General features: G+C 40.3%; 1 protein-coding gene across 1 annotated transcript in view; it reads right to left on the bottom strand.

Annotated features, from left to right (window-relative positions):
• The window catches only part of NEK5 (NIMA related kinase 5), a 116,409-nt gene that overhangs the window by 12,526 nt on the left and 76,385 nt on the right, over window positions 1–27,498 (bottom strand). The window contains 5 exon segments of the mRNA XM_043997635.1: window positions 10,328–10,465; window positions 13,335–13,460; window positions 18,525–18,651; window positions 21,925–21,993; window positions 22,207–22,287. Of these exon segments, the coding sequence (XP_043853570.1) occupies window positions 10,328–10,465; window positions 13,335–13,460; window positions 18,525–18,651; window positions 21,925–21,993; window positions 22,207–22,287 (541 nt within the window).

Consider the following 27,498-nt stretch of genomic DNA (forward strand, 5'->3'; position numbering starts at 1 on the left):
AGCCTGGGCCTAAACCACAGCAGGAGGCAAGGCCTGATAACTCTTACAGAAAGTGGGGCCTATTTTTTGTTTTGTTTTGTTTTGTTTTTTAGTGAGGCAATTGGGGTTAAGTGACTTGCCCAGGGTCACACAGCTAGTAAGAGTTAAGTGTCTGAGGCTGGATTTGAACTCAGGTACTCCTGACTCCAGGGCCAGTGCTCTATCCACTGCACCACCTAGCTGCAGTGGGGCCTAGTTTTAACCACCAAACTCAAGATCAAACTGTCCCTGACCATCCGATGTAAGAGAATGAAAGCAGAGTTTGATCCAAGCACAAATCCTATAACCCAAAAACTACGGCTGGAGATATGGGTAAATAGAAAAAAAAAAGCGAAACACAATGAAGAAAACACTCTGGACTGAGAGAAACCCAAAGGGCAAACCCAGAAGGAGAGTAAATTCTCAAGTTCAAGTAGAGCCCCAGAGAAAAGGACTGATCACTCAAAACCAATACCCTCCAGACCAATGCTTCTCAATTATTTTATTTGATTTTTTTGTTTGTTTGGTTTTTGCAGGGCAATGAGGGCTAAGTGACTTGCCCAGGGTCACACAGCTAGTAAGTGTCAAATGTCTGAGGCTGGATTTAAACTCAGGTCTTCCTGAATCCAGGGCCAGTGCTTTATCCACTGTGCCACCTAGCTGCTCTACTCAATTATTTTATTTGAAAAAATAGCTGCCTGTAGCAGTTATCTTCATATATGCTACATTGGCTCCTTTTAAACATTGAAATCACTTTCCTGATGTAGCTTCTGGCTAATGCTAACAAATGAACAATACCGAGACGTGCCATATGCTCTGTGGACACATTAGGTGGTGACCCAGCTCTGGAATAACAAGGGAATCTTTCCATCAAAGACATCCCGTGGGGGAAGATAACTAATGTTAATAGCTTGAGGATGATTTCTGCTTTCCATACAATTCTCCTGCGGGTCATTCTTGTCATACTCAGTTCAAGATAGTGGCCAATGTGGAATCTCATGCAGCTAATCATGCATTTTGACCAACCTGAAGAGAGGCGAGTCAGGGAGTCTTCTAACATTAAACCTTCCTTTGGAGATTGGCACAATTTGTTCTGGAAGCTGGGCAGGTGCTTAACCTGGCTAGTCTGAGATCTTTCATTCAATTCCTCTTCTCTGTTCCTCAAAAGCTCTCTGTAGCTTTTCCCATTCTTTTCTCCTTTCCTTCCATCTCAGAGAATGATATGGTTCTCCTTGTAAACGTTAATATCTCCATTTGGGTACTCTTTACATTCTATGGGTAGAGTGCCTGGCCTGAAGCCAGAAAGACTCATCTTTTTGAGTTCAGATCTGGGCTCCAGCTGTACGACCCTGAACAATTCACTTAACCCTGTTTGCCTCAGTTTCCTCATCTGTAAAATGAGCTGGAGAAGGAAATGGCAAACCACTGCAGTATCTTTGCCAAGGAAACCCCAATGGGGTCACTAAGAGTCAGACAGGACTGAAATGATTAAACAACAACACATCCTAGAACATTGGTTCATCAATTATTCCTTCTCATTTTTAATCTTTCCATGTCTGTTCTCTTGCCCATTGCTCTCCTCTGACCTAAAAATCTCTTCACTGGACCTTACCATCCCCTCTGTTTATCAACCTCTGTCTTTTCAGCCCTTTACTTCTAGATATCTAAAAAGAGTAGTGTAGGGGCAGCTAGTTGGCACAGTGGATAAAGCACCATCCCTGGATTCAGGAGGACCTAAGTTCAAATCCGGGCTCAGACACTTGACACTTGCTAGCTGTGTGACCCTGGGCAAGTCACTTAACCCCCTCATTGCCCTGCAAAAAAAAAAAAAAAGAGTAGTGTATACTCACTGCCTCTATCTACTTCCTCTCCACAAACTCACTCCATTTCCCCCTGCAATCTGGCTTTCCTTTAAATGAGTTAGTGGCAGCTGGATGTCACTGGCCTCCAGGGATGACATATTGAGTCAAATAACAACAAGGGGCTTTCATCCATTAAGAGGTATTAATTCTGGGGTAGGATTCCTGGCATCCCAGTTAGAGATCTGGCCTCCTGCCCTCACACAGGTCTGGTGAGAACAGAAGAGTGCTTGGGCTCTACTGTAAGTTCCAATGAATACAAATAATAATGAATTCATATTATTAGAAGTTATAATCATGTAAAATATGGTAATTGGTTCCAGTCCAATGGAAATATGAAATGTGAATTTGAATAATTTTACTTTAGGAGATTAATTATTCATAATAATCAGGAACTAGCTGTACCATTATATTTACTTTATAGCTAAAGTTAAAAAGAGGCCTAGAGCTCAGAGTTCTTAATCTGGGGGATAGTTTTCAGGGGCCCGGTGAATTTATTAGGGAAAAAATCATTTATTTCAATATAACTCATTTCCTATGTAATCCTGTACATTTTATCTTATGGTTTTAAAATATAATTCCAAGGAGTCCACATGTTTCCCTGGACTTCCAAAAAAGTCCATGACAAAAAAAAATGTTTAGGAACTCATGGCTTACAGGTATATAGGCATGCAATTATTTATTACCTCCTCTGGAAAAGAAAAGAAAAAACTTTCTGAAAATCTTGTTTTCTTTCACTCTCACAGCCCTTGTAGAGGATTGTTAAAAGACATATACACGCAGAGAAAAATCACCCTAGTAATTGGGGTTTTTTTGGCGGGGCAATTGGGGTTAAGTGACTTGCTCAGGGTCACACAGTTAGTAAATGTTAAGTGTCTGAGGCCGGATTTGAACTCAGGCCCTCCTGAATCCAGGGCGGGTGCTCTATCCACTGTGCCACCTAGCTGCCCCCCTAGTAATTTGTTTTTAAGAAAAATGTCATAAGTATCATTTCATCAGATAAATAGCTTGAATGAGGTCTTAGATTTTCTTTTTAGTTTTTGGAGACAATTCAGCCTGTAGTTCTCCAAGATATCAAATAAAGAAAAAGTAAATCTTTAGGAGAGGGATGCGAACCAGCTTGCCCAATGCCAAAGAGAGGATGTTCTGGTCTTTTACCTGTAGACAAAAAGAATTAAAGAGGTGTTCATGAATACCTCAGGGTCAAGGGATCAAATATGTAGTCATTGTTTGCCCATGATGCTCAGAGCCTTATAATTACCCTAAGCAGCTGTCAAAGAAAATATCCATATGGTTGTACTCTTTCATCAAAATGCCTTTGGAGAAATTGTCAGTGAAATTGTCCATAGGAAGATGCAGGATTGTTGATTAATTCATTTCATGGGCAGCTGCTACAACCATCAACACCTGGAATACTGAATCCAGAAGGGATTTTTTTTCTTCTAGACCTTTTCTAAGAACTATAAGATCTGGAAGAAGTCAGTGGTAAGTGTTGGGGCAGGGTGTGAAGTCATTTACATTATCCCTAACAAGCATGCTGTTATTTTCTCAGGGTTTTGCCAAAAACATGCACCTCTATAACTCTGATTTTTCCCTTCCCTTCCCCACCCCACCCCATTTACCTCTCCTGAAATAAACCCCCAACACTTGGCTTTGAAGGCTAGAGGTCAACATGATGATGAGACTTTAGTGCTGCTCTTTCTCTTCCTATTTCCCTATTTTCTGCCCAACCTTGACTCAGGGCAAAAACAACACCAAAAAACAAAAAACAAAAAACAAATCCATCAAAGCAGATTCTTAGAGTCCTGACCATGTCCTGGCAGTTATAGTTTCAATTTGGAGTTTAAAAGGTACGAAAGAATCAGAATTCCTAATGTTGTTTTCTTTTCTTTAAAAAAAAATCAAATAATTAACTGAATGACAACACAGGTCAGAATATATAAGAAGTTTATATTAGAAAGCCAGTTACTTCTGTCCTAGCCTTATCTCTTGCTATATGCAATAGGGGAGTATGGAATAATATATATGTATCTATCTATTATATTGTATTATATACATATATACATGGGGAGAGAGAGAAAATGAGAACAAGATGGGGGGAAGAAAGAGAGAGAGAGCAAGAATGAGAACGAACTAAATTTGTCATCAGAAGACCTGGCTTGAAATCCCAATTGGGGTGCTTCCTTGCTATGTGACTTTAGTCACATCACTTAAGCTCTCTGGCCCTCAGTTTGTAAAAAAACCCATATTCATAATATTATGAAAGGAAATAATCATTGATGAAGCTTCAGCTGTACCTTCAGCTAGTTGGCCCATTGTATAGAGCTCTGGGCCTGGAGTCAGGAAGACCTGAGTTTAAGTCAGACTTCAGATACTTCTTAGCTGTGTGATACTTTACAAGTTGCTTCACCTCTGTTTGCCTCAGTTTACTCATCTGTAAAATGGGGATAATAATAGCACCCACCTCCCAGGGTTATTGTGAGGATCGAATGAGATCATTGTAGAGTGTGATGCCCTTGAGTTATTGGCAGCCTGGTTTATCAGCAAGGCCAAGAATATACCCTGAGAACAAGGAGTTGCGGTTTTTTTGTTTGTTTGTTTGTTTGTTTGTTTGCAGGGCAATTGGGGTTAAGTGACTTGCCCAGGGTCACACAGCTAATAAGTGTTAAGTGTCTGAGGCCGGATTTGAACTCAGGTACTCCTGACTCCAGGGCCGGTGCTGTATCCACTGTGCCACCTAGCTGCCCTGCAAGGAGTTGCTTTAAGCTTAAAATGGCATTAGGAATTCCCAAAGCCACCTGCTGCCTCTTCAAAATAAATCTTTTTATATTTTATATCGTATTGTGCACAAGCTCTTATCCAAGAGACCCCAGAAGCAGCATCTAAGGATGGTGATGGGGCATCATGAGTTCCTGGGCCTAAGGAGTGAGCACGTGGACCAGGAGTGGGAGGGGCCGTGACATGGAAGAGCAAAAAGACTTTAAACTTTACTTTCAGTAGGTAATTAGAAAAATTACAGAGTAACTAAGAGTTAATTGTAAAGTACAGAATCAATGAGGAAAGAATTGCCTCTTTAGCAGCCCTAAATTCATCTCCTTCCCCAAGGGGAGATTAAACCACAGATTCATTCTAATATTCTGAAAGAGTATATAGGTCCCCAGAAATAAGGTAGGATTCGAAGGAAAGTAAAAATAATTGTACTGATTCTTTATGGGGAAGGGGAAGGAAGGGAATATGCATTTATATAGTGCCTACTATGTGCCAGACATTGTGCTAGGTGCTTACAGATTTTATCAAATCTTATTCTCACAACAACCCTGTGAGGTAGGTGCTGTTATTATATCCATTTTATAGATGGGGAAACTGAGGCAAACAGAGGTTAAGTGACTTGCCTATGGCCACACAGCCATGAGCAGACACATTTATGGGTGGAATCCTGATCAAGTGACCAACAAGATGGAGGACTAGACATGTTCTCCTATTGCCCCTACCTATCAAAAGTCTCCAAAACAGGAATTGTATTCAAGAGAGAAAGTAATTTCAGCTGTCTTCGTGTCCTAGGACACTAGAATCCAGACAATGTTCAATGAACTAACAGCAGAGAAGGCCACTCAGAAGCTCCTGATGCCCTTCTCCATTGCCTACTATGATCTCAGGAGGGCTGCACAAGCCAACCCAAGGGGTCTGCAACAGAACTCAATTCTACACCTCCTTTTCCTCCAAGTGCTGTGGGCATCCAAAAGACAAGGTTGCTCAGGCTGGGATATCAGGGCAGCAGAACTCTGTGCTGTAACACAGTCCTGCTAAAGGACTGGGGAACAGAGGGAATTAGGGTAGAAGAAATGTGTGTGTGTCTATGTGGCATTCCACTCAACCTAAGGACAAGGGTCCAGCATCTAGCAGGGGTCAGTTCTATTCTCCTAGAAATTACCTGGTACAGATTGAGGCTGATGAACCATAAAATGTCCAGTGAGAGAGGGCACTGAGAACACTTTGAGGTCTACCCTCCTAAGGGAAACACCATCAGAGGAAGGAGTCAGAGAGTGAGCAATAAGAGTATATAAGAGGAAAAAGACTGAAATGACTAAAGATCTCAGGAGAAAAAAAACCTCTATTAAATACCTTCAACATAAGCAGATAAACCATTAGGGAAGATATTAACACAGAAGAGAATATGACCTCCAGATCAGGTAAAAAGAGTCCGGACATCTATGAATAAGCATTATAAGACCAAGGTAAATGATGAAAAAGAGGACTCTTGATTCTGAAAACAGCATGGAATCATAGCAGGATATCTCTGAATGTTTTAAAAGAGAAATAAGAATTGTGAAAAACAGAATTTACGGCCTGAACAGGAGAAATAATTGTCAGAATAGAAAAACTTGAATCCACCGTGGCAAGCCTCACCAAAGAAGCAAAAGATAGAATCACTGGTTGGGAATGCAAATATTAGGGAAGTGAAGCACAATTAGAGAAGAGATACAAAAAACAATAATATCAAAATAAAGTATGATCCCCATAAAAGGATAATATATTGATCTCAAAGACAGAATGAGACGTTAAATATTATCGGTCCCTCAGAAGAACACTATAATGCAAGAAATAATACAAGAAAGCATCTAAAAATTGGCTCCAAACGAACAAAAACAAACCATATGCCGCAAACTCCAGGACTCATAGTAATTAAATATAATGATGACACTGAAAAATAAAAGAAATTATGCAAGTAACCAAGAGAAAGACCTTCAAATAGAAAGGAAAAAAAAAGAGTAACACAAGACTCACCAAAAACCACAGTAGGGAATGGAATAATGTATTCTAAAGATCAAAGGAAGATACAACTCAAGGTGATTTACCCTGCAAATTTGAGCGTAGATATTCAATTAAAGAGAGACATTCAAAACATTCCTAAAAATAAAACCAAACCTGAAGAAAATATTTGCTTCTCACCCATCAGGAAACAGAAAAACAAAAAGTAAACAAATATAGGATCCAAGAATGACAGTGACAACAACAAAATAACAACAAGAAACTATTAAGAGATTTCTTTCTAAATGGAGACAAGGAGACAAGGATGGAAGCAGAGGTCCAATAGAAATGAGGGTGGAGAAATAGGTCTGAAACATCATGGATTCAATATCACAACATCTGACCTATGGGTGAATCAATGGGTTTTAAAAATCAGATTAAATTATAGAAAATGTTGAGGGTATTAAAGGGGGGAAAGGAGGAAAAAGATAGATGGGAATAATTGATGTACCCTAATCAAAGCAGCTAGGTGGCTCAGTGGATAGAGCAGTGGGCCTGGAGTCAGGAAGACCTGGGTTCAAAACTGGCTTCTGTGACTTATAAAAAGTTTGAGAGACATGGTTTTGGGGTAATCAAACATCTTATTAATCATGTTAGCCATAATTAATTTTTTTTTTGTGGGGCAATGGGGGTTAAGTGACTTGCCCAGGGTCACAGAGCTAGTATGTGTTAAGTATCTGAGGCCAGATTTGAACTCAGGTGCTTCTGAATCCAGGGCCGGTGCTTTATCCACTGTGCCACCTAGCTGCCCCATGCTAGCCATAATTAATAAAAGGGATCAGTAATGCTCTCAAATGCCAAAGATTCCTCATGGAACCCATTCAAATGATTATATGCCCTTGGAAGAGTGGGTGTTCCTGATGGTGGCAATCAACTCTGATTGGTTAGCAAGTAATGAAAGAATGAATACTATCATGAGAGGTGGGCTTATTATGATGATTGTCTGGGGGACATGACTGAACACTCACTCTTCATCAAAGAGATTTGTCTATTCCCATGTCACCTTATCTAGTGTAATCTAGACAAATGGGGAGTCCACTTTTACCCAGACCTGTCTGAGTAAAACACAATTGATCAGAATGAAACAATTCACCTAAATCAAAACTACTTTACCTTTTGATTAAATCTGAGCTTTTCCAATTGGGTCAGTTTCACCCAAGATTTCATCTCATTATGAGGTCTGTACTTTAAAGGCTGCCTGAAAAACCTACAGGGGCTGATTTCTAAATAAGGAAAAGGAAGGGGGGCAGCTAGGTGGCACAGTGGATAAAAGCTCCAGCCCTGGATTCAGAAGGACCTGAGTTCAAATCCAGCCTCAGACATTTGACACTTACTAGCTGTGTGACCTTGGGCAAGTCACTTAACCCTCACAGCCCTGCCCCCCCCCAAAAAAAAACCCAAAGAGAATCAGCTGCAGGCAAGAAAAGGAAGAGGGAAAAAAACACCTTAATCCCAATTCAACAACTGGCTATTAATGTAGGAGAGAAATAATCATTTCTCTCATCTCAGACACTTACTAGCTGTGTGACCCTGTGTAAGTCACTTAAACTCTGCACTAATCCACTGAAGAAGGAAATGGCAAACTACTCCAGTATATTTGCCAAGAAAAACTCATGGACAGTGTGGTCCATGGGGTCATGAAGAGTCAGACAGTACTGAATGACTAAACAACATTCAAGTCAAAGGCTAACAAGAAAGGGCAAATAAATCCTGTAGTCTCTCAGAGGAGCCTATGGGAGAATGGGTAAGGAGACAAAGAGAGGGATTACAAAAGGCAGGGAAAGGGAGGAAATCTGGTTTCAATGGTGGGAGGAGGTAACACTGGTGAATGCTATTGTGGGAGAAGGGAAAGATAGATATAGATATATAATTTTTTTTTTTTTTGCGGGGCAATGAAGGTTAAGTGACTTGCCCTGGGTGACACAGCTAGTAGGTGTCAAGTGTCTGAGGTTGGATTTGAACTCAGGTCCTCCTGAATCCAGGGCCGGTGCTTTATCCACTGCACCACCTAGCTGCCCCAAGGAGAGATATTCTATAAAGGGAGAAGGGGATCTTAACTGTGGGTTTAATGTGAAGGGATTTGGTGCTTAGAAAGACGACTCACCCTGCCTCTTCATAGGGGGAATCAGAGGTGCTAGAGACTACTGACGCACAGAGGAGCAGGAGGGTATGGATCCAGGGAGATTTCAAGATTTCAAATGGGGGGAAATTAGCAAGGGATGGGCAAAGGTCTTTAACAAATCACACAATCAGGGAGAAAATTCCTACAATGAGGCAATATCCTCTATCATCTGGAAGAAATGGTATTTCTAAGAGTGAGGCACGACAGAAAAAAGGGAGTGGGGGGAGTAGCAGGATCTAAAAGTCAATAACATAGAAGCTGCTTAGAAGAAAGAAGCCAAAATAGACCCCTTAGAAGCTTGTTTATGGGCTACTGTGAATCCTTTGTGATTTTTGCATTCAATCTGTGACATAAAATAAAGGTATCTTCTGTCTAAAGTACAAATATGTTACATCTTACCTTGAGCATTTATGGGAACTGGGGTCCTTTACCTCTATCTGTAGAGACCTAGACACAGACTATATTCTAAAATTCCCAGAGGAAATGCTGCATGGGGGCAAAATGCATCAGTTATGATTTAGGGCACAGGTCACTTAGATTGAACTCAGACCATGTAAGCTCAGAGCCTGGGACCCTGGACCACAGGTTATATTTGTTTACTAGCTTGCCTGTACTATTTGGTGTGAAAAATACTAGAACAGGGAATCAAACTACCGTTGTTGGACAAATTCCATTTCAAACTTCCCTGGGAGATTTGTCCCCCTTTGCCATTTGTTCTTTTTTTTTGGGGGGGGGGGTGAGGCAATTGGGGTTAAGTGACTTGCCCAGGGTCACACAGCTAGTAAGTATCAAGTGTCTGAGACCAAATTTTAACTCAGGTTCTCCTAACTTCAGGGCCAGTGCTCTATCCACTGCACCACCTAGCTGCCCCTAAATTCCCTTTTAAACATTGGAAAGGAAGGATTGTTTTCCTAAAAATAAATTGAAGTGCTAAATAAAAGCTCTACAGAACATGGGCTCAGATTCTCGTTAAGAATTGGGGCGGCTAGGTGGCGCAGTGGATAAAGCACCGGCCCTAGATTCAGGAGTTCCTGAGTTCAAATCCGGCCTCAGACACTTAACACTTACTAGCTGTGTGACCCTGGGCAAGTCACTTAACCCCATTGCCCCGTAAAAAAAAAAAAAAGAAATAAATAAAAAAAAAAAAGAATTTCCGGGAGAAATTCTATGTATAGTGATGGATTATTTTGTCCATTGGAAAGTAACTGGAGATCACTCAGTAGCTCCTGGAATACCAACTGAGCTCCAATTTACAAAATACAAGGTCACCAAATTGTACTTATCAGACTAATTGCAATCTGTCATCTGATCAGAGAAAAAGAAAACAAACTTAACCTACTTGTAAATTCACAGGCCTATTGCACAGCGCTCAGCAAAGGAAACTTCTAGAAATGTTAGCAACTTTCCCACTTGTTTCTCCACTCCATGGATTTTTTTTTTTTAATCACCTCATTGTTCTCACAAGTCTCTGGCCGAAGCCCAGAGGGAGTACTTATGGTCTTAATAATAAACTTCATACCAAATTCTTGTTCATTTGCAGAAAAGGAGTCGTTGGCCAGTTCTGCTGCTGCTAACATATTCATTAGGGTCCCTGGTGATTCCTGTTTCCACTGTTTCCTATTTTCTGAAGCGTCTTCAGTTATAATAACCTGGCCATCTGGAAGAAGTGTTAATGGGGAAAAAATTTAAAATGACTTTTTTTTTTTTTGCTTTTTAATAGAATCACAAAATGTTAGAATTGGAAAGGGTCCTTAGAGAACATTTAGTTCAATTTCTCTATTTTACAGAATAGGAAGTCAAGTGGAGGGAAGTAGAGTGATTTGGTAAAAGACACACACACACACACACACACACACACACACACACACAGTGGCAGGAACCCTTCCCCTTTTTTGCATTGTAAATTTAATTATTTTTTCGGTATGAAAATTTTATCATGTTTAAATTTTAAACTGGATGTATTTATCTTCCTAGCTTATTTCTTTCGCTCAGAAATCAGCAATAAATTGCACAATTCCTCTAACCTCTCCCTCATCACGGCATGAATGTGAACCTGAGGTTTCAAGGGCTATGCCAACAAAGTGTAAGCTCTAGCAAGGCCTCCCAACCAGAAGGACATAGGACATGGGTTTGGTGATGGTATTGGTCTGGTAACTCTTGTCCAAGAACCCACCCTAGCTAAGTTCGCAGAAGCATGGGATCATGGTAAATCCACTAAATCGTGCTAAAGTGTAAACTCCTTGAGGGCGAGATGTCTGTATTCTCAACACTGAGCAGACTGCCTGGCACACAGTAGGCACTTAATAAGTGCTTGTTAGTTGTTTGGAAGTGATTTTAGAGGTTGTCTATTCCAACCCCCTTCTTTTTCTTTTTTTTTTTTCTTTTTTTTTTTTTAATGAGGCAATTGGGGTTAAGTGACTTGCCCAGGGTCACACAGCCAGTAAGTGTTAAGTGTTTGAGGCTGGATCCGAACTCAGGTACTCCTGACTCCAGGGCCGGTGCTCTATCCACTGCGCCACCTAGCTGCCCCCAACCCCCTTATTTTTCAAATGAGGAAACCAAGGTTCAGAAAAGTTAACTGACTTGCTCAAAGTCACCTACAGAGTACGTGGAAGAGCTGACATGTGAACCCAGGTCTCCTATACCCAAATGCAGTATTTTTTCCACTTCAGCACACTCTTCACTTCCCAGGTTGATCAAGGGGTTGGTCAGCAAGACCATCTCTTAAGGCATAGAGGGTTGTGATATGTACCGGAGAAGGGAATATCCACCCACAAAATTACAGAGCCATGACATACTCCTTTTCCCCAGGTATTTTACATATGGGTTGGATAAGTTTCACTGTACTACGAGATACTAGTCAAGTCAATAATTCAAGTCTACTGAGTGATATCCAATTTCCTTCTGATCATTCACTTTCCAGTCTTAACAGCTTGCTTATAACGTGTTTGTATGATATATCATGCCTCCCAAAGTCTATATTATAAGGAGAAACCCTAGAAATAAAGTGATGATAGCCAAAATGTGAAATGATACTGTATGTGGGATGGGACAGAATACACACTGAGGGGAAAATAAGAAATAGGCCTAAAAGATAAGAGGAGGAGGAGGAAAACATAAAATGATGGATTTAGAGATAAAAGAGACTTTAGAGGCTGTTGAATCAAATCTTCTTACTTTGCAAATGGGAAAAATGAATTATAGAGAAGTGAAGTGGTTTAATAATAATAATCATGGCACATCAAGAGTTGCAAAGTCCTTTTCAAATGTTATCTCATTTTATCCTCACAACTACCCTGAGAGGTGCTATTATTATCCTTATTTTACAGATGAGGAAACTGAGGCAAATAGCAATTAAGTGTAATGTACCCAGGGTCACACAGGTACAAAGTATCTGAAGTCTAATTTGAATTCAGGTCTTCCTGACTCCAGGCTCAGCTCTCTGTGCACTATGGTGCTACCTAGCTGCCCACAAAGCTAATAAGTATCTGAGTCAGGATTTGAACCCAGGTTTTCTTGATTCTAAGTCTAGCTGCCTAGACAACACACCATCTTGATTTTTGAGATGTAGAAAATTGCCAAAAGAAGCTGATTTTATATTTTCTCTGGAAGACATAGAGGGACAGTATACCATAGTGGAAAGATCACTAGAATAGGACAAGGATCAGATAACGGAGGGCTCACCCTTGCTCTGTCACTAAATGACTGAGTGACCTGGTAACTTGAGGTAGCTTCTCCAGACTTCAGTTTCTTCATATGCAAAATGAGCAGATTGGACTAGATAATTCATATCCCCTTTAACCCCAATTTTCTATGAAAAATTTAAGATGAGGGAAATAAATAATCAGTGTTGGACAATTTGAGTGATGATGATGCTAATTAACATTTATATAGCTTTACAAAACACTTTCCTTGCAATAAGCCTGTGAGGTCTTGCATGCATTATTATCTTCATGTTACAGATAAAGAGACTGAGGTTCAGAAAAATCAAATGACCTGCTCAGGGTCACACAGCTAATAAATGGTAGAATGGAAACTACAAGCCAGGTGTCCTGATTCAGAGTCCACTGTATTACCACACTGGCTACAATCCACGAGAGAGAGAGAGAGAGAGAGAGAGAGAGAGAGAGAGAGAGAGAGAGAGAGAGAGAGAGAGAGTAAATCAGATGATACCTGAGAGAGAAAGGCCTCCCAACCTTTTTTGTGCCATGGACCCCTTGGGCAGTGCGGTGAAACCTATAGACCCCCTCTCAGAATAATGCTTATAAATGCACAAAATGAAATGCATGGGATGATGAAGGAAACCAAATATATTGAAATATGGCTATCAAAATAGGAAAAAAAATTCATGGACCCAAACCCAAGAGCCCCCACTCCACAAGGCAGGTTATCTTCATGACTGCATGTCATATTCTGTAAGAATTCTTCTGAGAAGCAGTTGCTACCAAATATGCCTTCATAACACAAATGCAGAGAGTAGTGACTGGGATGACCACGTCACCAGCCCTATCGGCCATCACACTCACCTCCAGCGGTGGCAGAGCAAGCTGATGTGATTTCGGCTTCCTCTATCATACGCAGCAGCGTCTGAGGAGCTCGAGCAATCCAGTGCTTCCTCTTTTCTCCAGTAGTGATGTCCTGCTTGTCAGCAGCTGAAAGAGGAAAACAATGAGATAATTCAGAGGTAGCCAGACTTGGGTTTACACATTTTATGATGTGCTCAAGAACTGGAAGCACTTCCAAGAGTTGGAGAAACCAGAAGTCAGAAACAGGTCTGCTCTCATTTTAATATATTTTATATAGATTCTATATAATACAATATATTATATATAATATACGTGCTATATCATATATAATATAATTTAATATCACAGGGGTCTCTCCATAATGGCTGACTCCAATCCAACCTCATTTGCCAATACGGCTGAGGCGAGGGAACCTCCCTTGGAATAAGCACTAGGTTATCAGAATTCCATCAGACTGGTGACTGGGATGCAGTGATTGCATCAAATGCTACTGGCTAGGGAGCAGAACAGTTATGATAACAATAGCTAATACCGATTTGCAAATATTATCGTCTCATTTGATCTTCAGAAAAATGCTTGAAGGTAGGCGCTATTATTTATCTCCATTTTACAGATGAGATTGAGGCACACAGAGGTGAAGTGACTTTCCCAGAGTCATACAATTTGTATCTGAACTGCAGTTGAACTCAAATTTTCCTGACTTCAGGTCCAGCACTTTATCTATTTTGCCAGGTCTATCCACTCTATCCACTAGTTCCCTCTAAATCTTGGACAGCTAAGTGTGGATGGTAGCTCCTAGTGCACGATGGGGGCAATGGTCATCCACAGAGACTGCAAAGTGACAGGAACTGAGAGGCAGGGCTAAGCGCTGGTTTTGACTGTGAAGATAGCCCTTGGCTAGATCGAGGAGAAGGAAGAAGACCTTTGGCCATAGCTAGGAGACAGGAGAGTGGTCATGAGGGTGAGTCAGCCATAGCATTCTTTATTATTATTATTATTATTTTTTATTTTTAGTGAGGCAATTGGGGTTAAGTGACTTGCTCAGGGTCACACAGGTAGTAAGTGTCAAGTGTCTGAGGCCGGATTTGAACTCAGGTACTCCTGACTCCAGGGCCGGTGCTCTATCCACTGCGCCATGTAGCTGCCCCAGCCATAGCATTCTTGAACCCAAGAATCCTAGCAAAATCCTGATCCCCCTGGAGCCAGCAGGTGTATGATATCCCTGAAATGTGGTCACAAATCTCCATACTGGCTACCACAGCCAAAGTGAGAGAAGATAGAGAAAACTGTCTCTTTCCTTATCTCATATCTTTTCCATTTACTCTGGCACAGGAGGGAAAGTTTTCTCATTCTCATGGGAGTTTTCCCAGAAGTTGTTACTTTCTCACTGGTGCCTGTAGGAGGTGGTGCAGTGGATAGAGCACTGGGCTTAGAATCAGGAAGACTGATCTTCCTGAGTTCAAATCTGGCCTCAGACACTTATTAGCTATATGACCCTGGGCAAGTCATTTAAGCCTATTTGCCTCAGTTTCCTCATCTGCAAAATCAGCTGGAGAAGGAAATGGCAAACCACTCCAGTGTCTTTGCCAAGAAAACCCCAAAAAGGGTCACAAAGATTCTGAAACGACTGAACAACACTCATTTTGTGTATGAAGGAAAAGAGGCTCTGGTTCTGTTGAATGGTTATTTTCCTTTATAAATTACCTTGCCTTTCTGTCTTCATTAAATATGTTGCTATTTGATTTTTGGTTCAGCATCACCTGTGACTGGAAAGTATGAACCAGAATGGGAGGGGGTAGCTAGATGGCGCAGTGGTTAAAGCGCTGGCCCTGGATTCAGGAGGACCTGAGTTCAAATCCAGCCTCAGACACTTAACACTTACTAGCTGTGTGACCCTGGGCAAGTCACTTAACCTCCATTGCCCCGCAAAAAAAAAACAAAAAACAAACCAAAAAATCCCAAAAAAACAGAATGGGAACTTGAGATATGTTTGCATAATTAGGTTAGGCCAAAACACCACAATGAACTCAAGGTAGCTGGGGACCTTAGAGGCATTTGTGGGGCCCTGGGTTACATGTAAATAAAAATAATACAACACTTGGCATAGTGCCTAGCACATAGTAGGTACTTAATAAATGCTTGTTGATTGACTAATAAGAATTTTAAAAATATAAACAGACTCTGTAGTTCAGCCTAGCTGGAAAGATTTCATCTGTATGAATCAACAGAATTAAGTGCTCAATATAATTTGGATTCTGAAGGCATTTTTCCAAAAATACACAGGTCATTGGGTACATTCCATTATTTTTAAAAAAGGAGTCTTTCAAGGGAGAATAAACTTTTGGAATATAAATGAGAGGTCCAAAAAGTTTGATTGCAATGGACAGTAATAATATAGCCTGAAATATTCTAAGAGCAAAGAAGCAAGAAATGATAAGCTACGTCTGGGAGAAACCTCTAGATGTTATAAAGGTTTTTGTTGTTGAGTCATCTCAGTTGTGTCCAACTCACCATGACCACATTTGGGGTGTTGGCAAAGATACTGGAGTGGTTTGCCATTTTCTTTTCCATCTCGTTTTATAGATGAGGAAACTGAGGCAAACAGGGTTAAGTGACTTGCCCAGGGTCACCTAGCTAGTAAGTGTCTGAGGCTGGATTTGAACTGACTCCAGAGCTAGCACTCTATCCACTGCACCACCTAGCTGCCATTATAAAGGTCAAACAATCATAACCAACTAGGGTAGTGTTTCCCACATTGTGTTCCAGGGAAACCCGGTGTTCTCCATGGTATGAATATGGAGTTCTATTAAAAAATTTCAATTCTCTCAACAATTTCCATATGAAACTATATCTGTATCAAAAAATACTTATTCCATATGGTAATTTAGGATGTGAAAATAAGCTTACATTCCTCTGTTTTGTTCCAGTTATTTTCCCCAGCTTCCTTCTTTATCTCAGGTGTATCCTACATGCCCAGATCCATTTATGGATTCTATATTTCAAACATTCTGGGAATAAACTAATTTGGGAAAGTCTGTGCTGGGAGAGGAAAATTTAGGGGTAAAAACTGAAATGTGGCCTTTAAAGGTTACAAGTTAGAAAAAAAATATATAGTGATAACTGTCAATAGGTACATTTCCTAGTTCCCTCTCTCATCTAGTGGGCGTATCAAAGCTACTTTTCTGAATATCATCTAAACCTCAAATTCCTACACTCTAAAAAATAATGATATTGGCGGTTACTTTATAGAATCATTGAATCTCTGAAGTGCAGCTGACTCCCATGAGGTCATCTAGTCCAACTCCTACTCAAATTACAAACTCTCTCTCTCTTTTTTTTTTTTTTTGCAGGGCAATGGGGGTTAAGTGACTTGCCCAGGGTCACAGAGCTAGTGTCAAGTGTCTGAGACCGGATTTGAACTCAGGTCCTCCTGACTCCAGGGCTGGTGCTTTATCCACTGTGCCACCTAGCCACCCCCAACAAACTCTCTTTTTTAAAGACCTCAAATGACAGGGAGTTCACTATTTTTTGAGGCAGACCATTCCATTCTTGGAGAGCTCTGACTGTTAGGAAGATTTTTTATGACATGTCAGTCAACAAGCATTTATTAAATGCTTAAATGTGCTCTAAGTTTGCTTCCCTATAATTTCTTTCTTTCTTTTTTTTTTTTTGCAGGGCAATGAGGGTTAAGTGACTTGCCCAGGGTCACACAGCTAGTGTCAAGTGTCTGAGACTGGATTTGAACTCAGGTCCTCCTGAATCTAGGGCTGGTGCTTTATCCACTGTGCCACCTAGTTGCCCTCCTTCCCTATAATTTCTATCCACTGTTCCTAGATCTGTCCTCCAGGGCTAAGTAGAGCAAGCCTAATTCTTCTCTGACACAATGCTTCAGATTTTTAAGGACTACCATTTGGGGAACATTCATCCTTTTATACCTCCTATAAAATGAATGTCAGCTACTTTTAAGTAAATCCTTCCAGAGCTTGCTGTAGCTCATGTGTAAGACTAGTGAGGGAAGGATAAGCCAGGGAGAGAAGCTTCCAGAAAGTGGCCCAAGGTTGGAACACTAGGCTCTCAGAACTAGTGTGCAAAGCAATGATAGATTACAGGCCAGGAGATTATGCCCTTAGAATCACAATAGCTCAGGAGAGTTTTCTTACACTCAGCTAGTAGTGACCTGTGCCTCCTGAGAAGCTTTGGCTTCAACTAAGTTCCAGAAGGAGCTTTTCCATGATATGATACACTAAGAAAGAAAGAAAAGATGGAAGGAAGGGAGGGAGGGAGGGAGGAAAGAAGGGAGGAAGGAAGGGAGGGAGGAAAGAAGGGAGGAAGGAAGGGAGGGAGTGAGGAAGGGAGGGAGGAAAGAAGGGAGGGAGGGAGGAAGGGAGGGAGGGAGGAAAGGAGGGAGGAAGGGAGTGAGGGAGGGAGGAAAGAAGGGAGGGAGGGAGGGAGGAATGGAGGGAGGAAGGAAGGGAGGGAGTGAGGAAGGGAGGGAGGAAAGAAGGGAGGGAGGGAGGAAGGGAGGGAGGGAGGAAAGGAGGGAGGAAGGGAGGGAGGGAGGAAGGAAGGAAAGAAGGGAGGAAGGAAGGCAGGGAGTGAGGGAGGGAGGAAAGGAGGGAGGGAGGGAGGAAGGAATGGAGGGAGGAAGGGAGGGAGGGAGGAAGGAAAGAAGGGAGGGAGGAAGGAAGGAAGGAAAGGAGAAAGGGAGGGAGGGAGGAAGGAAAGGAGAAAGGGAGGGAGGGAAGGAAGAAGGAAGGAAGAAAGGAAGGAAGGAAGGAAGGAAGGAAAAGAAGGGAAGGTAGGAGACTTTGATACATCCTGGTCCACTATTGGAGGGAAAGGCTATTAGAGAGGGGAAGGCCAATTAAAGCAGAATTGTGGCCTTATTCCCTGTTTGAGATAAGCCTTGCAGAGTGCCTTTGGCAAAGTGAGAAATAATTTTCTTGGTTGGTGCCTCTAAAGGACCCTTCTCTAGGTCCCAGGGCTCCCAAACATAGAATAGAGTGGTTATCCTGAAGGCTAGTAAACTCTTTCTTTCATGGGTGAATAAGTCATATGCACTGAAAATTACATTAATTCCTTCAGGAATTTATGTAATTATATTTCAGTGCATTGAATTGTACTCAGTGGGACTGTCTTTTTAAAAGGCCAGAATACCAATTTTTGACTATATTTTCCTAAAAAAAATACCTGCTTCTGGACAACATATTTTTTGAAAAGCTTGGTTTGTATCATCTTCATATTCATTTATAAGCTGCTTTTCCTTAAGCTTCATACCATCCTCAAAAGTCAAAGTTTCATTCAGTGCATCTCTTTCCTGAAAGAAAACCAGTGTTTAATGAGAAACACAACAAATATTCAGAAAAAAATTTGTGAATTCCCCATTCATATCACCAGGTATAGTAAGTACACAGTAAGTATCAGTTAATAAGCATTAATTGACTACTATGTTGTTGTTGTTTGTCCTTTCTTCTCAAAGAGGACCATGACATCAGGAGGGTAAAGTCATGACTTGCAATGAATTGGATTTAAGTGAAGGAGAGCTGTGAAAAGTCAACAACCTTACTCTCTCCCCAAGAGCAATTGGGGTCCAGTGGCAAGCCAGACCCTGTACTAAACACTAGAGATAGAGAGACAAAAATGAAATAGTTATCGCCCTTCAGTGAGTTTAAAGTCTAACAGGGGAGACTATATACATACATACATATATATATGTGTGTATATATACATACATACATAAAAGTATGTACAAGGTATAATAAAACAAATTCAAGTAGATTAGATAGATAGATATTTTTACAAAACAAACCACTAGCAACTAAGGGGAGTAATGAAGATTATGAAGGAAGTGGAGTTTGAGCTGAGCTGAAGGCAACTAGGAAATTATAAGGGGTGGCTGTGAGAAGGGATAGCATGTCAGGCATGGGGGAGAATCAGGACAGAGACCAGGAGACAGGATATGGAATGTCCTGTGTAAGAAACAGCAAGGTAAGCCAAAGAGGGCAGAAATAGCATATAATAAACCTGGAAAGCAAGGTTGGAAATTTTTCAGTGTCAAACAAGGATTAATTTACATTTGATATTAGAAGTAACAGAGAACCACTGGAATTTATTGAGCTGGGGAATGATAAGGTCAGACCTGGGCATTAAGAATATCTCTTCTCGGGGCAGCTAGGTGGCGCAGCGGATAGAGTACTGGCCTTGGAGTCAGGAGTACCTGAGTTCAAATCCCGCCTCAGACACTTAACACTTACTAGCTGTGTGACCCTGGGCAAGTCACTTAACCCCAATTGCCTCACTAAAAAAAAAAAAAAAAAAAAAAAAAAAAAGAATATCTCTTCTCCAGCTATGTAGAGGAAGTACTGGAGAGGGGAGACATTTGAGGCAGGGTAACTACTTAGGAGAGCTGCAATGGTATAAGCAATGGTAAATACTTGTTGGGTGTTCATAATGAACAATTATCAAAACTCACATTTATAGAGGGTGTTATAGTTTAGAAAGTCCTAGAAAACTGGTTATTATTTTTATCCACAATTTGCAGATGAGAAAATCAAAGGCCACAGTCTGAGTAGCCTGATCAGCATCACCTTGGCTCATATGTCGATGCAAAATAGAAATACTTAAATTTCCCATCCGCATGAACAGCCATGACTCTTCAGAAATTAAACTAGGGAACGCTAAGGCATTAAAATGCTTTGCTACTGGTTAGCAGTTCTGGTAAGTGGGCTCCTAACTAGCCTTCCTCCATTGGCCAGTCCTACTATTTATGTCTGTATAATATTTCATTCATTCATTCCCTTCTCTCTACTCATGTGGTTACTACCCTAGTTCAGGTCCCCCATTACCTCTCACCTGGACTGTTATAATAGTCTTCCTACTGATATCCCTGCTACACCCCAGTCTCCCCTCAAACCCAACTGCCAAAATAATCTTCTAAAAGCACATAACTGAACATAACAATCCCCTACTAAAAAATCTCAAGTGCTCCTAGGATAAAATACAAACTCCTTAGCCCAGCAATTAAGACCACCTGGAATCTGGTTCCAATGAACCTCTTCAGCTTTGTTTTCTATTGCTCCCCTTTGCAAACCATCTCTGAATTTCACACACTGCCTCTTACCTCTCTGAATTCCCACCAGCCAGCTCCCAGCCCCAGAATGCACTTCCTTCTCATCTCTGTGTCAGGACAGATTTTCTTTGAAGGTACCTTCTGCTTCTAGAATAGTAGGGCAATTTCCCCTGAGAATTTCCTGGAAGATGTCTAAGCTCTTTCCTTGATCATGGTTTTCAGGTATTCCAGTAATTTTCAAATTATCTCTCCTGCATCTATTTTTCAGGTCAGCTATTTTTCCAAGGAGATAGTTCACATTGCCCTCTATTTTTTTTATTCATTTGGATTTTTTTCTATTGTGCCTTGATTTCTCATAAAGTCATAGCCTCTATTTGCTTAATTCTAATTTTTAAGCAATGATTTTCTTCAGAGAGCTTTTGTACCTCCTTTTCCAGTTGGCCAATTTGGTTTTTCAAGCTGTTGACTTTTTTTTCATGACCCTCCTGCATCACTCTCATTTCTCTTTCCATTTTTTCTTCTACCTCTCTTACTTTATCTTCAAAGTCCTTTTTGAGCACCTCTATGGCCTGAGACCAATTCAGAATTTTCTTGGAAGCTTTGGATGTAGGAGCTGTGATGTTGCTATCCTCTTCTGAGGGTGCACCTCAATCTTCCTTGTCACTAAAGAAACTTTCTATGGTCCTCACTTTTCTCGGTCTACTCATCTTGCCTTTCTTTTACTTGACTTTTAACTCCTTAAAGTGGGGCCCTGTTTCCAGGCTGCACTGTCCCAAACTTCAGGAGGTCCCAGGTGGTATGATTTAAGGAGGGGAAGGTTCTTCACTCAAGTGGCCTGTTCCCTGGTCTGTAGATAACCTCAGGCCAACTTGCTAATTAACCAGAGAACAAAACTTTGTGTGCTGTGGTTTTTAGCTCTGATGCACCTATGCCCCTCTCCCACCTGGGCCACTGCTACTCAAGCCTACTTCCTGGTTCCCAGCAGGGGTGAAACACAGAAGTTCTACCTCAGCACTAGCAGAGACCCCTGTAATCTCCCCCCTGCCAAGGGCTCAGCCCTCTCACCAGACTGTGAGCTTAGTTCCAGACGACACTGGTGCTGCAGTTGATTCAGAGGCTCTGGGGATCTCCTTCTCTGGTGAGGCCTTCCTGGGACTGTGTCAGGGTAACTGTGGGGTTGAGCTCCACTCATGTCCCAGCACAGCAGCCCCCTCTTACCAACCTTCTTAGCCATCTTTGGCTGGAAAATTATCTCAGTCCATTCTTTTGTGGGTTTTGCTGCTCCAGGAATTGTCCTATGGCATTATTTGGAGGTTTTTTTTGAACAATCGTGTCATGAGTTCCAAGAGCTTATTGCCTTTCCTCCCCAAATGGGAATTAAATTTTTTTTCCCCAAATGGGAATTTAAATACACATGTGTTTTTCCTTTGAATGTATTGTTTCATGAAAATATTTGCTAAAATACCCTTTTTAAAAGATTAACAGACGCAAAACAGAAATGCATAATAATTAAAGTCATACCTCCTCCCCTTGCCTGGTGTTTTCATCAGTAATACATTCATTTAGATTTATTTCAAACTTCACTCCTCCCTAAAATTAAAAAAGAAAAAAGAAATCTCTTTACTTTTTAATATTCTATTGAAATTCACAATTATAACAGCCTCTCTGAGAGAGAGTTTAAAGGTATTTTTAAACTCTGAGACAACTCCATAATAACATGGTTAAAAAACAAATAAACCTATAAACAAACCAAGCTGTAATGATGGAGGCCCACAGCTGAAAAGAGTTAATAAAGCTTATTACCTTAACCTTATATTTCTGTTCTAGCATTTTTCTTTCCTGTTTGCTCTGTAGCCTAATTTGTTCCAATTTTCTTTCAATGTCCTGAAAAGGCAGAGAAAACAAGAGGATTTCAAAAGCACAGTTGTATACACACAAGCCCTAAAACTATAATGCACTTTTAAAATGCACTGGCTTACAGACTGAATCTAATTGTCAATTCCCTTGTAAACAAACAGTGTCCCTTGAAAGTGATTTACTGCACATCTGTGCCTCTAAGTGCTGTCAACATCTGTTATTCTGATTGGGAACTTCAGCCTAGCATAACCAGGAATATCACTCTAGCTTTTTCTGTACAAAGGTCTGTAATTCGATATTGCTAATCCCTTGTCTTTTAGAAAGTTTTCCGTAATATAGATGTGAACCACCTTGAGGAAAGCAATAAATGAAAATGAGAATTTATAAAACAGAAAAATTGGGCATGATTATTTACTTCACAGAACATTCACTGTAGGGTTCAGTTAGAAAGAAAGCCCTCTTAGTGTATTTAAAATACAATTCTCTTTACAAATATTTGATTTAAATATATTCACTATTGTATTAAACAACATACTATTGTATGATACTATTGTATCAAATCCATTTCTTTTTTTTACTTCTTTCCCTCAAGAATCACCTGAGCCAATTTCCAAACTGAGTTCAGTTAATTCTGGGTTATTAGGAGAGGTTTCTTGAAAACTTCAAAGGATCTATGATTTTGTAGACATAACAAAGCCCTCCGGGAAAGCGAAGTGGCTCAACAGATAGAGGGTCAGGTCTGGAGTCAAGAAAATTCATCTTCCTGAGTTCAAATCCAGCCTCAGACACTTACTAACTGTGTGACCCTGGGCAAATCACTTAATTCTCTTTGTCTCAGTTTCCTCATCTGTAAAATGAGCTGGAGAAGGAAACGACAAACTACTCCAGTATCTTTGTCAAGAAAACCCCAAATGGGGTCATGAAGAATCAGGAACAATTGAAAAATTACTAAAGGACAACAAAAGTCAATATGTCACCCCAGGGATCTTTACGTCCAGTTTAGTGGCCCTGGTTTCTGTTTGAGTTTGACACTACTGCATTTCTGTTTTGCATCTGATAATCTTAAAAGGGGTATTTTAGCAAATATTTTCATGAAACAATACATAGGAAGTAAAAACATATGATATTCCTAAACATCTTCCCATAAATCTTTTATAGAGAGTCTACCCAATGGGCAGGTGGTCCTCTTTTAATGCTTTTTGTACATCTGAAGGCATGCTTCTCTCTTACAACCTGACCAGCAAAGCCCCTCTTTTCGGGGTCAAACAACTCTAGGATGATTATCGTTTTCAACATTTCTTGTGTCTGAGTGATGAGTGGTAACATTGTTCAGCCTGTTTATCCCAGCACACATCTCTGCACCACCCTTTGGGAGATCCACAATTTGGAGGATGTAATGATGTTTTATGATAACATCTGCAGTTATGAAATATCATTGGAAGAATATTAAAATACTCAAATGGATTTGTGACAATCAAATGAGATATTTGTAAAGCACTTAGCACAGTGCCTGACACATGTTGTTGTTTAGTCATTCAGTCATATTCAACTCTTTTTGTGACCCCGTAGGGGGTTTTCTTGGCAAAGATAATAGAATAGTTTGCCATTTCCTTCTCCAGTGAATTAAGGCAAACAGTGATTAAGTGACTTGCCCAGAATCACACAGCTAGTAAATATCAGAGGCTGGATTTGAACACAGATCTTCCTGACTCCAGGCCCAATGCTCTATCCCCCAAGCCACCTTTCCAAATAGCCAGCCTATCTTCGTTTCTTTGATGGCATTGTTTATTCTAGTCATGTTTTAAGGTTTCTTATTTGTTATATGTTTTAGCATGCTTATTCCCATTGTGTATATTTCAGTTATCCTCTGGGCAATATTCACTTTAAACTCTTTTGTGACTATAGTGTTCCTTAACTCACAGCTAACAATTCCACCAGTAGAATACTGGTATTTAAAAAAGATTAGCCTTTTTTCCAGAATAACTTTGAAGTCTTTAAAGAAGCTTTGCAATTTCCCAAAAGCAATCCAGTCTGTTCTCTTCCTCCTATTTAATTCGAGAACCAAAGAATTTCCCAATTGCAGTGTTTGTGTATGTGCATACATATATACACATGCATACACACATGTATATACACATGTACACACATGTACATATGCATACATGTGACAAGCAAACATATATACATCAATGGGAAAGCTCTGCGTGTTGTTCATTTAACAGCATTTCAAAGTCTGGGCAACAGGTATTCTTCATCCACTTGTGTTTTTTTTTCAGTGTGGATGGTTTGACCAAACCTTCAAGTGGCTATAGATCTCATCCAGGAGGTTCTGCAGTTTCCATGGTTTGAAATAACTGCAATAATATCAATTGTCCTCCACAGACAGAAACAACTGAAGTCTCTCACCATCTAAAGGGAATCCTTCAATGCAGACTCTACAGTGGATCTCCTCAAGGACAGCAGTGATCAGAAATGTGGTGAACAAGTTTATCTCTGCCATTGTGTCATTGAAGGAATCTTGGATAATTTTGATGTACACATTGGTGTACCCCCAACTCTCTTGTTGAGAGGGAGCCTTTCAGGTAGCATTTTGGTCTACCAAATAAAATTTATGACCAACTAACAAAAACTACAATAGGAGTCTCTATCCTTTACATTTTCAGTCCATTGTATAATTGTAAAGATGTGATCTACTGTAATATATTGATTACAAAAACCTGCCTGTTCTCCACTAATACCCTCATTAATAATACCTTTGATACAAATGTAGACAATCCTCATAAAATTGTATACAGAGGGGAAAGTCAGTATAAAAGCCAGTAGTTATTGGAATTCTAATGGTCTCCTCCCCCACCCCCAGTATTAATAAAGTCCTGGATTTTTCTCCATGCCATTTGTACCTTTCCTTTTTTTTAATCATAAAAGTATTTTATTACTTTCCAGTTACATGTAAAGATAGTTTTCAACATTTGTTTTCATAAGATTTTTAGTTCCAATTTTTCTCCCTCTCTCCCTTCCCTCCCCCCTCCCCAAGACAGAAAGCAATCTGATATAGGTTATATATGTACAATCACATTAAACATATTTCTGCATTAGTAATGTTGTGAAAGAAGAATCATAACAAAAGGGCAAACCTCAAAATAAAGAAAAAACAAAGTAGAAATAGTATGGTTCAATCTGTATTCAGCATCCACAGTGCTTTTTTTCTGGATGTGGAGAACATTTTCCATCATGAGTTCTTTGAAGTTGTCTTTGATCATTGTACTGCTGAGAAGGGCCATGTCTATTACAATTGTTCATCACACAATGCTGCTATTACTGTGTACAATATTCTCCTGGTTCTGCTCCTCTCACTCAGCATCAGTTCATGTAAGTCCTTCCAGGTTTCTCTGAATTCCTCCTGCTCATCATAGTATTCCATTACATTCATATACCACAACTTATTCAGCCATTCCCCAATTGATGTGCATTCCCTCGATTTCTAATTCTTTACCACCACAAAGAGAGCTGCTATAAATATTTTTTGTCCATGCGGGTCCTTTTCCCTTTTTTATGATCTCTTTGGGATACAGATCCAGTAGTGGTACAGTTGTATCTTTCCTTACCTCAAATATCATGTTAATCATTTTCTCAGCACCATCACAACTGTGTGGCTTCTAGTTCAGATAGCCTTCATAGATACTTGGCCTAATCCAGCTGCATTTCCTATCTTTGCTCTTCATGCTATGCCTCCCTCCTCTCTCAGTACATGTGATGTCAGAGTACAAGTATGGTGCTTCCACTGTCCATTCCATCAATTCCTTTATTTGCTTCTCTAAGGAAGACTTGTGATTCATCCTTCTAATGAGGTTCAGCTTCCTTCTTTCTTCTTGTTTTGTTTTCAAGAAGAATGTCAAGATTGACACAGTTCGGTTCTTTCAGTAGTATGTCCATTCATTCATTCATCCATTCATTCATTCATTCATTCATTCATTCATTCATTCATTCATTCAAAAGCATTTATTAAGTTCCATGGTGATTGCATAAGGATCTCACCTTTGTAGTCTCAGTAGGAAAGTTCAAAGTTTGTAGGTGATCTAAAAATGGTGTGATTGATTACACAGGGGTCTCAGCCCCTTTTATGCCACTCTGCACTATCACTACAGAAATAGAAGATGGCTGCACAGGAGTGAAGACCATTTAGCATCTTTTAGTATTATTGTTTTGCATATTTGCCATGTCCAATGAATTTATTACCAACCAACTAGCCTTCTAGTGATAAGCCTCCCCTGATTTAACTATGCTAGTTCTCAGAAGAGTCAAGTCAATCTGTTTCCAGTGCAATACTCAGGCCCTTCTTAGCATGATAGAACCTGCTTGAGTTTCCATCCTGATGCCACAGGTTTCAAAAACCTAGCATCATCTTCACACCATAATGAGGCATTAGAGTAGGACTTTGGAAGTGATTAGAGGAATCATTGGTTTCCAAATATGGGTTTTTGTTTCAGGATCAAAAAGACAAGTTCAGGGAACCCTTTAATAGGAAGCAGCTTCAGGACACTTCACCTGCGGCTCAGTTTATCAAATTCAATTCAATCATTTCTTTCCCATCCAGTTTAGTTTTGATCCCAATACATGTTGTCTTTTTCCAACACAAACACATCAATAAACCATTTTAGTTGGCTATTTTTGTGATTGACTAAGTATAGAAAAGAGGGATTTTTTCATCCACTTGTTTTCCCCTGAGTGAATTATTTGGCCAAACTCCTTTGAGTGATGATGGCTCTTTTCTTAAGGAATATGCCTTTGTTTGTTTGTTTTTGTGGGACAATGAGGATTAAGTGACTTGCTCAAGGTCACACAGCTATTAAGTGTCAAGCGTCTGAAGCCATATTTGAACCCAGGTCCTCCTGAATCCATGGCTGGTGCTTTATCCACTGCGCCACCTAGCTGCCTGATGATGGCTCTTATTTAAGATGTTGTATATACAAGATATTGGGAGATATTTCAATACTTCCTTGGATCTGTGATCTCACCAATATAAACGCTCCATTTAATGGTTCAATTTGCAACCCATCATGGCAACTCTTGTCCATGCCCTCCTTCCTCTAAATCTTCCATTAGAGGTTCATCCAACATTCTGGGGCCTCTATCTAGACATCCTGATGTTGCATGGATGCCAATGGGACACAAAGGCTACCTATCAGTTATCCTTCAGTCTTACTACACAAGCAATCCACCTCCCTTTCCAGTCACAGA

The sequence above is a fragment of the Dromiciops gliroides genome, chromosome 3 (assembly GCF_019393635.1).
Source record: "Dromiciops gliroides isolate mDroGli1 chromosome 3, mDroGli1.pri, whole genome shotgun sequence".
Lineage (NCBI taxonomy): Eukaryota > Metazoa > Chordata > Mammalia > Microbiotheria > Microbiotheriidae > Dromiciops > Dromiciops gliroides.